General features: G+C 54.4%; 1 protein-coding gene and 1 non-coding gene across 5 annotated transcripts; both read left to right on the top strand.

The window, feature by feature from the left end:
* Positions 1-26: 26 nt before the first annotated feature.
* LOC106996411 (melanoma-associated antigen D4) lies at positions 27-7,381 on the top strand. Of its 4 annotated transcripts, none has more exons than XR_003726019.2 (14): positions 27-93; positions 1,014-1,254; positions 1,509-2,342; positions 2,754-2,957; positions 3,061-3,124; positions 3,319-3,398; positions 3,786-3,877; positions 4,502-4,581; positions 4,667-4,709; positions 5,101-5,163; positions 5,541-5,686; positions 6,108-6,222; positions 6,544-6,974; positions 7,170-7,381. XR_003726019.2 is itself a non-coding variant. In XM_015129476.3 (13 exons), exons 2-13 carry the CDS (start codon positions 1,045-1,047, stop codon positions 7,177-7,179), a joined length of 2,226 nt encoding a protein of 741 aa, XP_014984962.1. In that variant the 5' UTR covers positions 27-93; positions 1,014-1,044; the 3' UTR covers positions 7,180-7,381. The 4 variants fall into 4 exon arrangements, 2 of the variants coding, with proteins under 2 accessions (XP_014984962.1, XP_014984963.1); XR_013412700.1 differs by having other exon boundaries at positions 1,044-1,254; XM_015129476.3 differs by lacking the exon at positions 5,541-5,686.
* Positions 5,735-5,862, top strand: LOC114675244 (small nucleolar RNA SNORA11). The gene has a single exon (XR_003726331.1). It is a non-coding gene; the product is annotated as a small nucleolar RNA SNORA11 (small nucleolar RNA).
* Positions 7,382-13,100: the final 5,719 nt, after the last annotated feature.

Raw genomic sequence — 13,100 nt, forward strand, 5'->3', positions numbered from 1 at the left:
GTGGTCCGGGCTGCTGTGCTGGCAGCAGTAGGCGAGGGCGCGGCTGCGGGGTTCCTGGTGCTGAGGACGGACGCCATTGGAGCCCCAGAGAAGGTAAGGATCCAGCCCCAGACAGGACCCGGAGAGGGCGAGTGGAACCCGACACGCTGCGCCCTCCCTCCGCCTCCGGATCTGAACAAAGCCCAAGCACTCAGAACCGGAACCCCATTAGACCCAAGGTCTAGATAGGAGCCCCCATCACGGTCAGACCCAGGCGCCCCGATCTGAGCCCTACTGAAACCGGAGCCCAGGATCCTCACCCCTTTAGCGGACCCCTGTGCTGCGAGCTGAGCTGCCTTGGAGCGGAGGCCCCACCCCCACCCCAATCACTCCTAGATTACTCGAACCGAGCTGACCGCTTGCCCCCTTCCTGGAGTGCCCAGTCCTCGCGTTTGAGATCTCCAGCGCTCCGATTGGAGCCTCACCTAGGTCTGAGGCCCCCACTCCATCCGCCTCTAGTGCTCTAGTCTGAGCCCCACCTAGGCCCCCCGCCCGGACCTAGCCAAAAGGTCCCTGGGATTCTGTTTGGCAGAGCTTGCCGCTTGCCGCTGTCCCCGTTGTCTGAGCTCTCCCATCTGCTCCCCCGTCATCCCGGTCCCCTTCTCTGGCCCTTAAATCCAAACCCTTTGTTTCTCTCTTCCCCAATGCATCCCCTTCGGGACTCTTCGGACCCCAGCCCTCCAGAACAGCCCCTCTTCAAATCTAGCCGCTGGGATGGCGAGTCTGCCCATCCTAAACTCCGCTTTCGGTGCGGCGCCTCCTGCGACCTCCTCTGTCCCTTTCCTTGGGCTCTGTCCCTGACCAGGTCTACCCCATCAGAAAGCCAAACCGTCTTCCCCCCACCTCCCCCCCTGCCCCCTACTGCCTAATATTGCCTAGTAACCTGATGATTGTCGCCCCTCACCTCCCGGGAGATCCCGCCTCCCATTGGATCCCGCCCCCTCCCCCTGCAGCTGCTTCACTCTCCCTCTCAGGCTGAGCTCTCATCTCCCTGGGACCCGCAGCATGGCTGAGGGAAGCTTCAGCGTGCAATCGGAAAGCTACAGTGTTGAAGACATGGATGAGGGTAGCGACGAAGTCCGGGAGGAAGAGATGGTTGAAGGCAACGACTATGAAGAATTCGGTGCGTTTGGTGGCTACGGCACCCTCACCAGCTTTGACATCCATATCCTCAGAGCCTTCGGAAGCTTGGGTCCCGGCCTTCGCATCTTATCGGTGAGGCCACCTGCTGGCCTGGGCCTTTCCCTTGTGAATGGGGGAGGGAGGAGGGGGGAGCAAGGAGGGTTGTGTGGGAAAGGACTGCCCAGCTTCCCCAAATCTTTCCTCCCCTGCTCGGAAGAAGAGGATTTGGGAAGGTCTTGGGATGTTCAGGGCTGACTGCTGGGAAGAGGCTGGCCAGCACAGGCAAGCTAACACAAGTGTGTCGTCGAGTGACCTGCCTTCCCCAACCCCTCTCTCTGGCCTTGCAGAATGAGCCCTGGGAACTGGAAAACCCTGTGCTGGCCCAGACCCTGGTGGAGGCATTGCAACTGGATCCGGACACACTTGCCAATGAGACCGCCGCCCGTGCTGCCAATGTAGCCCGCGCCGCCGCCTCCAACCGTGCGGCTCGGGCCGCTGCCGCCGCTGCCCGTACCGCCTTCACTCAGGTGGTCGCTAGCCACCGGGTGGCCACGCCGCAGGTCTCAGGAGAGGATACCCAGCCCACGACCTACGCCGCCGAGGCTCAGGGGCCCACCCCTGAGCCACCCCTTGCTTCTCCGCAGACCTCCCAGATGTTAGTCACCAGTGAGATGGCTGCCCCCGGGGCCCCAGTAACCTCCACAAAGTCCCAGACAGGCTCCCCGGCCCAGGAGGCTGCTACCGAGGGCCCTAGTAGCGCCTGTGCTTTCTCTCAGGCTCCGTGTGCCAGGGAGGTGGACACCACCCGGCCCAGCACAGCCTTCCTGGGTCAGAATGATGTCTTTGATTTCACTCAGCCGGCGGGGGTCAGTGGCATGGCCTTCCCACGCCCCAAGAGACCTGCCCCAGCCCAAGAGGCTGCCACGGAGGGCTCCAGTGCTGCCTCCGGTGTGCCCCAGACTGGACCTGGCAGAGAGGTGGCAGCCACCCGGCCCAAGACCACCAAGTCAGGGAAGGCGCTGGCCAAGACTCGGTGGGTGGAGCCTCAGAACGTTGTGGCAGCAGCTGCTGCCAAGGCCAAGATGGCCACGAGCATCCCTGAGCCGGAGGGCGCAGCTGCTGCCACTGCTCAGCACAGTGCTGAGCCCTGGGCCAGGATGGGAGGCAAGAGGACCAAGAAGGTGAGATCCCCCTGCCCCCTGCCACCTCCACACCCCCTTGCTCCTGTCCTTTCCTTCTCCTCCCTTTCCTGCTCCTCTCTTCCCTCTCCTCTCCCCCTTCTTCCTCTCCTCTCCTCTTTCCTCTCCTTCTCTCCTCACCTCCCCTCTCCTCCCCTCCTCTCCTCTCAGCTAGTCCATGTTTCTCCAACACAAGTTTGCTGAGCATGTTTTCACTCCACGTAGTCCCTACCCTCAGGACTGGTGGGAGAAGAGGCTGGCTCAGTGCCTGGCACTTAGTAAGCATGCAGCACATGCCAGCCGCTGCTGGTACTGCTCTCATTTCCAAGAGCCTGCTACGGGTGAGGTGCGTGCGGGGCGCTTTGGCGCGGGGAGCCTGGTAGCCCTGGGTCTCTCCTCTCTCCAATGATACAGTCCAAGCACCTGGATGATGAGTATGAGAGCAGCGAGGAGGAGAGAGAGCCTCCTGCGGTCCCACCCACCTGGAGAGCATCACAGCCCTCATTGACCGTGCGGGCTCAGTTGGCCCCTCGGCGCCCGGTGGCCCCGAGGTCCCAGATACCCTCAAGGCACGTACTGTGCCTGCCGCCCCGCAACGTGACGCTTCTGCAAGAGAGGGTAAGAAGCCCACCCTCCCCCATCTCCCTCCTCTCCTCCCTCGTGGGCCATGTCTCTGCCCTCACCCATGCCTTGACCTCCCCGCATGTTCCTCCTTCTCCAGGCAAATAAGTTGGTAAAATACCTGATGATTAAGGACTACAAGAAGATCCCCATCAAGCGTGCAGGTAGGCAGCCTGTGCCCCCTTCGCCATCCCCTAGTCTGTGGGCATCCCTTTGCTTGGGTGCTGCGGCTGGTCCCCTCTGTCGCCACAGGACGGGCTCCTGGCTGCACCACCCTCGGCAGGGTTGACCAAGGGGCTACAGCTCTATGACCCCTGCTCAGCCCAGGTGCTTTCTCCAACTCTTCCCCCTCCTGCAGACATGCTGAAGGATGTCATCAGAGAATATGATGAACATTTCCCTGAGATCATTGAACGAGCAACGTACACCCTGGAAAAGGTGGGTGCGGGATGGGAGTAGCTCTGTGGAGGAAGAGCGGGCGTAGGGTGGGGCGACCCTGCAGCCCCTCAAGGCCCAGTCTCTGGAGCCATCTCTAACCTCTCCGACTCTGAGCTTCCACTGCACTGGCGGTTTGACTCGTGCTTCCTGCCCTTGGCTTCTCTCTCTCATGCTCTCTGAGTGTCTCGCCATCTTGCGAGGTGGGTCTCATGGCCTCTGCCAGCGTCAGCTCCCACAGCGAAGGTCCTCCGTGTGCTGTCTTCTTCCGCCCTCGCTCACGAGTTTGGATTCCTTGCTGAGGAGCAGTTCTAACAGGGAATCACTGTCTGCCGGCAGGTTGCCCAGCATGGGGTTTGGATCTCACACTCTGTTTTCTCCCCCATGTAGAAGTTTGGGATCCACCTGAAGGAGATCGACAAGGAAGAACACCTGTATATTCTTGTCTGCACACGGGACTCCTCAGCTCGCCTCCTTGGAAAGTAAGAAAGGGAAAGCGGGTTGTGGCCTTCCTCGGTGGTGTCCCTTCCCTGCCCACACCCCTTCAGTGAAGCAGGAAGACGGGGCTTGAGTGCGGTGCACGGCTCCCACACACAGTGAGGGCTGCCTGGTGACTGCTGGATGAAAGGAATGATAGCCTGGGGTGAGGCCTTGCTGCCGTCAGGTCTCCCCAAGCTGCTGCCGGGCTTTACCCCCAAAGCTTCGGAGGAAAGTGGCTTGCCTCTTCCTCCTGCCTGCCTGGCCTGGACCAGGCAGAGCTGGCCTACGGGAGAGCTTCCTCTTCAGTGTAGGTCCCGATGTGGAAGGAGCAGGAAAGGTCTGGAGCCATCTCTGGACACACGTTTGCCATTTGCAGAGCTTCGGCTCCCTGCCTCGCCCTGTCCTCTGCGGAACCCTGTCAGGGAAGTGTTAGTACCCATGTTATAGAGGAGGTGATTCAGTCTCAGGCGGAGGTGCGAATGGTCTGCCAGCAGCTAGTGAACTGTGCCTGTCCTGGGAAGAGTTCCCCTCAAGCTGGGAAACCTGAGAGAGGCTAGTTGGGAGAGCCTGGTGGTGTCTCTCAGGCAAATAGCTGCTACACAGGATTTCTCTTTCTACACCTTTAGAACCAAGGACACTCCCAGGCTGAGTCTCCTCTTGGTGATTCTGGGCGTCATCTTCATGAATGGCAACCGTGCCAGCGAGGGTGAGTGGCTGGACCTGCAACTGGGGGGCTGCCCATAGTCTCATCTTCTGGGTGCCAAACTCTCGTACCTCCTCTCCCCTCGCAGCTGTCCTCTGGGAGGCACTACGCAAGATGGGACTGCGCCCTGGGTATGATTGGCCTCTCCAGCTCCTCCCCTCGGTGCTATCGTCTGGCCAAAGAGGTCCCGGGATTGCAATAGCCTGGTGGTCTGGCGCAAGGGTGTGGGGCGCCCTGGGCTCGGTAGAGAGCAAAGGGTCTCACCGGGGCGGACGGGGAAGCAGTGCCGGACGCTGCTCGGTCCCCTCTCTGCTCTGTGGCCCCAGATGACATCTAAGAGAGACAGTCAGAGTCAGGAGCTCCATCAAATCCCTACCCGGGGCATCCCTGACCAACAGTCCTCTGGCCTCTGCTCCATGCCCAGGCCTCCACGGCGACTCCCCGTGGGCTGGGAAGTCATAGTCATGCTAGGGAGGGCCCTTGCCACCGCCTCTGCTCATGGATTCCTTTCCTTGCCCTCAGGGTGAGGCACCCATTCCTCGGCGATCTGAGGAAGCTCATCACAGATGACTTTGTGAAGCAGAAGTAAGTATCACCTGAGCTAACTGCGACTCTCACTCGAGCATCCCTTGTGTGCTGGTCTGGCTGAGAAAGCAGTTCCCTATCCCACATCTTCAACTGGAGGGATGGGTGCCTCTGGCCTGGGAGTGAGTGGCAGTGGGGATATGCGAGCGTGTGGGGAGCCGAAGGTCAGGGGGGTCTTGGGAAAAGGGAGCGCACGTCACCTGAGAACACGGTGTGGGGTGTGATAACGGCCACCATCTCCTTGAGCACCTGCCCTGTAGACTGACACGAGAGTTCCCCCTGGTTTACACCCAAGGAACCTGGAGCTCAGAGAGGGGACGCCTCTGAGCGTGGCTCCCAGCTGGTAAGGGCCTCAGCCCGACTCTCCTGATTTTCAGGCCAGGGCCCACCCTCTCCCCGTCCCTGGAGGACTTGCCAACGCACAGGCGCGCATGCACACCAACAAAGGGTCAGGACTTGAGGAGGATGCCTGGAGCACGCTTCTCCTGGCTGACTGTTTCTTCCTTTCCAGTCGTTTCCTCTGGTGGGCCTCTCCAGGGCTCCGCCGGGGTGTGGCCAAGACCCTCAAGGTGGGGTGTGCTCAGAGCAGGCGGCCTGAAGAATGGCTCCTCTGTTTACAACACACCCAACAGGAAGCTGGGGCCATGGTGATGAGGGGCACAAACTTGTGGCCTCCCTACAGACAAATGCCCTACATGTGGCCCCCCTGCACCTCCGCATGGCTTCCGGGGAGGACCAATGGCAAAAGGCTTTGAAGGCCTCACTTTTGCAGGCAGAAGTCCTGGGAGTGGGTTTGGGAATGAGTGAAGGGCTGGAGGGGCAGGGCAGTCCTCTTCCAGGAGCTGAGCTGCAGCATCGGGTTGAGGAGGGGCCCCCTGGAACCCATCCGTTCAGCAACAGGTCTGCTTGGCTAGAAGCAAAGTTCACTTTCCTCTCATGCCAAGGTACCTGGAATACAAGAAGATCCCTAACAGCAACCCACCTGAGTATGAATTCCTCTGGGGCCTGCGAGCCCGCCATGAGACCAGCAAGATGAGGGTCCTGAGATTCATCGCCCAGGTAAGGGAGAGCCTCTGTCGGGTGCCCGGCACCGGGGGTGGTGCTCTCCATACCTTGCTTGTTTCTTGGTCGAGGCCTCCTTCCCATTACCCCATATTCCAGTGAGGGTACCGAACACTCACAGAGGCACCTGAACACCCTACGCAAGGTCACAGATGGGGTAAAATCCCAGGTCTGGCACAGGATAGTAGGAGCCCCTGATCCCTGTGGTCCTGATTTTGCCGTCATTGCGCAAAGCACACGGGATGGGGTGAGGCGGGCCGTGGGTGCTCAGCCACTGTGGGGTAGCTCTGTGTCTATGCTTGCCCTTTTCCTCCACAGAATCAGAACCGAGACCCCCGGGAATGGAAGGCTCATTTCTTGGAGGCTGTGGATGATGCTTTCAAGACAATGGATGTGGATATGGCCGAGGAACATGCCAGGGCCCAGATGAGGGCCCAGATGAATATCGGGGACGAAGCTCTGATTGGACGGTGGAGCTGGGATGACATACAAGTCGAGCTCCTGACCTGGGATGAGGACGGAGATTTTGGCGACGCCTGGGCCAGGATCCCCTTTGCTTTCTGGGCCAGATACCATCAGTACATTCTGAATAGCAACCGTGCCAACAGGAGGGCCACGTGGAGAGCTGGTGTCAGCAGTGGCACCAATGGAGGGGCCAGCACCAGCGTCCTAGATGGCCCTAGCACCAGCTCCACCATCCGGACCAGAAATGCCGCCAGAGCTGGCGCCAGCTTCTTCTCCTGGATCCAGTAAGAGTTTCAGCAGAGAAATGAGACTCTGCAGGAGGGCTGCGGAGGGGGGTGAGATGTCAGAGGGAGGGCCGGGATGGGGGCGTTGCGGGCAACGGCAACAGCATGGACGGACACTTATTTTGTTACGTATATCCCTCCCTGGTTCGCATGTGTCCATGGATGTTGTCACTTTGGTTTCTTGTGCTTTTACAGGCACCGTTGACGAACTGCAGCGATCTTACTGGCCAAGCCAGAGTGCCTCCTCTCAGATTCCTTCTCGACACAGCACCCTAGGCAGCTTCTTCCTGTCAGTCAGAGGTGGCATGCAAGATGAAGCTCTCTTTGCTCTTCCTGCTTTCATTTTGTGCTTTTCCTTGCGCTTTCATGTTTTGGGTATCAGTGTTACATTAAAGTTGCAAAATTAATTTGGACGTTTCTTCCTTTACCTGCACACCCGGTGCTATACCTGGCCGTGCTTGGGCTTGTAGCAAGGAAACTTCTTCAGGCTCTCTGGGATAGGTGGGCCCCACCTCTGCCAAAAAGACCCACAGGGACAGGTGGGATGCTGGGAGGTGCAGAGGTTGGTTACACTTGAGTGTGCGACCAGGAGTTTGGAGAGGCCCCAGTGCTCACGGTTATGTGATTTTCTAGAAGCCTTCCTTGCTCAGCAGCCCCAGGGACATGGCAAGGGGGGCGGCCAGAGCAGGGGTTGGGTGGAAGACTGCAGCTTGGTGCCACTGCCCCTCCCGCCGAGGGACAGGGTCCAAGGCTCTCACCAGGATCCACCTCCCACACCCCCTCCTTGGAGACGATGTTCTGGAACCCTTGGCTCATCATCCACACAGTTCAGGACCCCGTCCTCGGTACCGAGTCTGACAGACAATGAGGTGGGCCCCGCAGTGATGTTCGCAGCCCTCCAGTGGGTAGAAGGAGGGGCCGTGATTGCTGAGGGAGCAGGATGTAATAAAAACAACGCACGGTGCACACGTACACAGCCCCTTGCCGGTGATGGAACGCCGGCCTGTTTGGGGCTTCACAGCCCTTCTCCCCCAGCAGCAGGGCTCTCCCAGTGAGGACACCACCAGGCCTACCTAGATCCTGGTGTGTTCAAGGGCTGGGTGACGTCTGGAGGGGTCTGAGGTAGGGCTGCACATGCTTCAGGTACAAGACAGTGAGGGCAGAGACAGTTTGGTCTCCTGGGAAGGGCTCAGTGGCAGGCAGGGACAGTGTCCAGGGCTTTCTGGAGTTCCCCGGTAGTGTCCAGGGCTTGGGAGGACAGAGCCCTAGATAAGGAGGGAAAACATAGCAGTGGAAGGCTCCCTGCCTCCCACTCCCCACCCAGCCCCAGCTTCTGTTTCCCCAGGAGGGGCTGCCATCTCCACCATGGCCAGATCCTGACCCAGACCGGGCTGCCTAATTTGGGAGGCCCAGTGGAAAATGAAAACATGAGTCTCCTTGTCAAAAACTATGAAGGATTTCAAAACAGCAACAGCAGAGCATGGAGCCACATAGGGAGCCCTGGTGAGCGTTGGACTGCATTGGTTGCACACCCCAGAAGCTGTCCGTCAGAAAGGCTTTGGGTGGGTCTCCACATTGGCTGTCGCTGTGATTTCTGCTTCTCTGGTGCTTGGGTCCATGCTTGGCAACACTGACATTCTGGGACTCTGACAGAAATCCAGTCCCAAAGCTTTACTGGAACACACACACACACACACACACACACACACACACACACACAAAATGGAGTCCCCTTCCCTTTATGTCTCCTGGTCTGTGGTCTGGGCTGTGGAAGAGATTAGGGATGCCTGGGACACCACCCCTGGCATCATAAATTTAATGCTATTTGTCCAGGACCTCCCCAGACACCCTTGTGCACATAGCGGGCACATGCCTGTCCTTGGATCGGGGTGGGGGTCGTCACCATAAGCCACAGGAGTGAGTTTGAGCACTGTGTGTGGAAGGCACTTGAGATACGAAAGCTCCACCGGAAAGGAACAAGAAGCAGCCCTCAGAGGCAGGGTGCTGGCCAGGTCACGGCCTCCTCAGGCCTCCAGGCTTGCTGGACACTCCCCCTTTCACGTCACCTTGCAGCGGTGGGGCCTCACCAGGGACCCACTCCCCCTACCCTGTAGGGGCAGCGCTGAGGGCACCTGGGAAGAGAGGAGGAGAGCAGGGAGGCAGGAGCACCTTGGTGGGAAATGGGGGTGGACTGGACTGCGCGTCCTGCAGGAGGGTCAGACCGGCCACCCTGGAGATGGCCACCACCTCACTCACATGGCAAACAGGAGACCCAGGCAGGCTTCCCTCCTGCCCCCAGCCTGGGACCTTCTGTAGACCCCACACCGCAAAGGCCCACAGTCCATGTCAGCAAGTGTTTTCTGAGGCCCTGCTGTGGCAGTGGACAGCACTCACAACCTTCTCCCAGCCAGGCCTGCTTCTTCTGATCGCTCCTGTCCCACGCCTGGCGATAGACGAGCATTGGTGCATTCGCTCATTTCCAGTTATTGATATCATGCATAAAGTTGTTCTGAATATTCATGTACAATTTCTTGTCTGGACCTATGTTTCCATTTCTCGGGCAAGCCCGAGAGGTGGGGGCAGTAAGGCCATTTCATGGTCTCAGCCAACTGAGGCTCCGAGAGGGAAGACGCTCTCCCCAAGTCACACAGCCAGGAAGTGGCAGAGCACAGACTTGAACCTGGGGCCCTCTGAGGTCGGGGTACGTGCACTGGGCCCTGCTGTGGGCCGCTCCTGCCATCCAGGGGCTCGCAGTGTCCTGGGGGTGATAAACCCACCTGCTGGGCACTCTCTCCTGACACCCACCCTCCCGCCCATGTGCACATACCGCTCCCCATCTCCCTTCATTGCGCATGATCGCCACCCCTCACGGCTTCCCTGAACGACAGGTTCCACCCTAGGTTTCTGAGGCCTGCCACTGCCCTCCCAGCCTCCTGAGACATCAGGTTGGGTGTTTTCCTTCCTGGGCATCCACCCTGCTGCTCCTCTTTGTTTTCGTCGTCATCAGGCCCTGGGCCAAGGGCGTTTTGCCCACTACCTCATGACACCCTCAAAGATCGTCTGAGCTACTACTGTGCATTTGAGGAAACAGACTCAGAGAAGGGAGGTGACTTGCCTGAGATCTCTGACCCAGCTTTGCCGCTGCCTCCACTAGTGACCTTGGCCCAGCCTCTTCTCTTGACCAGTTGCATATCGTTTGGTGTGGCATGTGAAGAACCATTCACATGGTTGGCACATTGATTATGATTTGTCATCTTAATACTGAATTATAAGAGTGCTTTTTTGCGTGCAAACTTTTCCATTGTCGGGTAGTATATATTGCAAACATTGCCACAATGAATGGTTTGCTTTTTCATTTCTCTAATGATGAAAAGCCAGATTTCTAAATTTGATGAAATTCACTTAACGTGTTTTTGCGTGGCTATTGCTTTCTGTGTCATAGCTAGAAGAGTCCTTCGCCTACAGCAAGTTTTTCAAGGCTTTATCCTGAATTCTCTTCCAGAGGTCTTATGCTTTAGCTTTTGTGTTGACATTTAGGATCTTCACAAACTTCAGAGGTTCAAAATCATACCGATTATCTTTTCTGACCACAATGGAATGAAACTAGAAAGCAATACCAGAAGGAGAATTGAAAATGTCACAAATAGGTGGAAATTACAACACTCTCTTCAATAACCAATGGGTCAAAGAACAGACCACAAGGAAATTAGAAAGCATCTTGAGACACATGAAAATGAAAACACCACATACCACAACTAAGGAGATGCAGGGAAAGCATAGTGTTAAGAGGGAAGTTTATTGTGGTAAATGCTTACAGTGAAAAAGAAGACAGACCTCAAATCAACAGCCTGTCTTTATGTTTCGAGAACTAGAAAAGGAAGAACAACGTAAACCCAAAGTTAGCAGAAGGAAGGAAGTAATAAAGATTAGAGCACAAATAAAGGAAATGGAGAATAGACAAATAATAGGGGAAAAAAAAAACAGTGAAACTAAGAGCTGGTGTCTCTGAAAAGGTCAACATAGGTTAAGCAGATTAAGAGGAAAACAGAAGGGTCAAATAACTAAACTCAGAACGACGGAGGGGCATTACAATTGATACTACAGAAACAAAAAAGATTATAAAGAGAAGACCAGGAACAACTCTACCCCAACAAATTTGATACTCTAGAAGAAATAGATAAATTCTGAGAAACATACACGCTGCCAAGACTGACTCCTGAAGAAGTAAAAAATCTCAGCAGATCTCGACAACTCGTAAGGAGACTTAACCAGTATTCATCAACCTCCCAACATAGAAAACCCCAGGACTAGATGGCTTCAGTGGAGAATTCTACTAAACATTTAAAGAAGAATTAGGACCAGAAACATACGGACACACACACACACACACACACACACACACACACTTCCCAAAAGAATGTTTATGCATACATATTCAACAAAAGCCTAGCACACCGAGTTCGACAGCACATGAAAGGCCCATGACCACGTGGGATTTATTCGTGGAATGCAAGGAAGTTTCGATCAATGAAAATCAACTAATTTAGTGTACGGTATCAACAAAATGAAGGACAAAACCACATGATCGGCTCAATTGATGCACTAAAAGCATCTGACAAAAGTCAGCTCCCTTCGTGACAAAAACACTCAAACTCCTTGGAACAGAAGGAAACAACCTCAGCGTTACAAAAGTCCTATATAAAATACTCACTGTGAACACTGTACTAGATGCCGAAAGAGTGAAAGCTTTTCCTCCAAGATCAGGAGCAAGGCAGAGATGCCCGCTTTTGCTACTTCTTCTCAACATAGTCCCGGAAGTTCGGAGGGCAATTAGGCAAGAAAATGAAATAAAAAAGGCATCCTTTTTATTTCACTTCATTTTATCTTTAGAAAAGGCATCCTTTTAATTTCCTGTTTTCTAAATAACGCGTAGCTCAAGGAAAACATCACCAATGAAATCACAAAGTATTTTGAACCTGATGAAAACTTATGGGATATATTTTAATTGTCTAGATTGCATGAAAAAGAAAGACACAACATTTGCATCTTTCCCAACCATGCTGAGCAACAGATTAAACCTGAAGAAAGCAGAAGAAATGAAATAACAATAAAAGTACAAATCAGTTAAAGATAAAACAACACAGCCAGAGGTGGTTTTTTGTAAAGATGATGTGATTAAGACATGCCTTGTGTGGGCCTGAACAAAAAGGAGAGAAATAATGAAGCAACCAGTGTCTGGAGTGGCTAAGAAAACATCACTATGGGCAACGAAGATATTAAAGAGATCATTATTCAAAATCATGAACAGCTTTATGCCCACAAATGTGATACTTTGGATAACAAAATGACAGAAAACAGACTAAACATCTGAATTGTCCTACAAATTCTAAACGGGCGGAATCTGAAGGAAACAACAGCAGCAGCCACAAGAACCTACAGACTCTGATGCCGCCACCGATTAATTCTACAAAACATTTGTGAAGGAAAGAATGTCAATCTTACCTTCTTGCCAGGTAACATAAAAAAGGGGAAATGCTTCCCATCCCATTTTATGAGGCAAAAACCTTAAAGGGCATGGTAAGAAATGAAATGCACAGGCCTATCTTTCACATAAGCACAGAAGAAGAAATCTTGGATAAAGCATTAGCAAAACAAATCAGTTAAATCTCCAAAAATGAAAACGTATCACAAACAAGTCGAGTATTCTAGAAATGAAGCGGTTCAGCGCTTGAAAAATCTATCTCTCAGAAGTAATGTGTGAAAGAGAAAAAATAGGATATTCCCTACAGATGCAGGAAGGGTATTTCATGGGTTTGATTTTTTAAAATGACCACGCACTTATGATAAAACCTCTTAGCCAACTGCAAATAAAAGGAAACGCTCTTGATTCAGTTGGAATATTTTTTAAAAGCCTCCGAAAACAACGATACTTACTGGTGACATGTTGACAGCTTTCCCTCTGAGATCAGGGAAAAATAAATAAATAAATAAATAAATAAATAAATAAATAAATACAAACCGCTACATCCACTGTCACCACTTACAGTGCCATGAAGGAAGAAAAAGTAATCAAAGCAGTCCTGCAAGCACAGCCTTAAATGCATAAGCATGTCAACCAAAGGACAT

This window comes from Macaca mulatta, chromosome X, assembly GCF_049350105.2.
Source record: "Macaca mulatta isolate MMU2019108-1 chromosome X, T2T-MMU8v2.0, whole genome shotgun sequence".
In the NCBI taxonomy this organism is placed as follows: Eukaryota; Metazoa; Chordata; class Mammalia; order Primates; family Cercopithecidae; genus Macaca; species Macaca mulatta.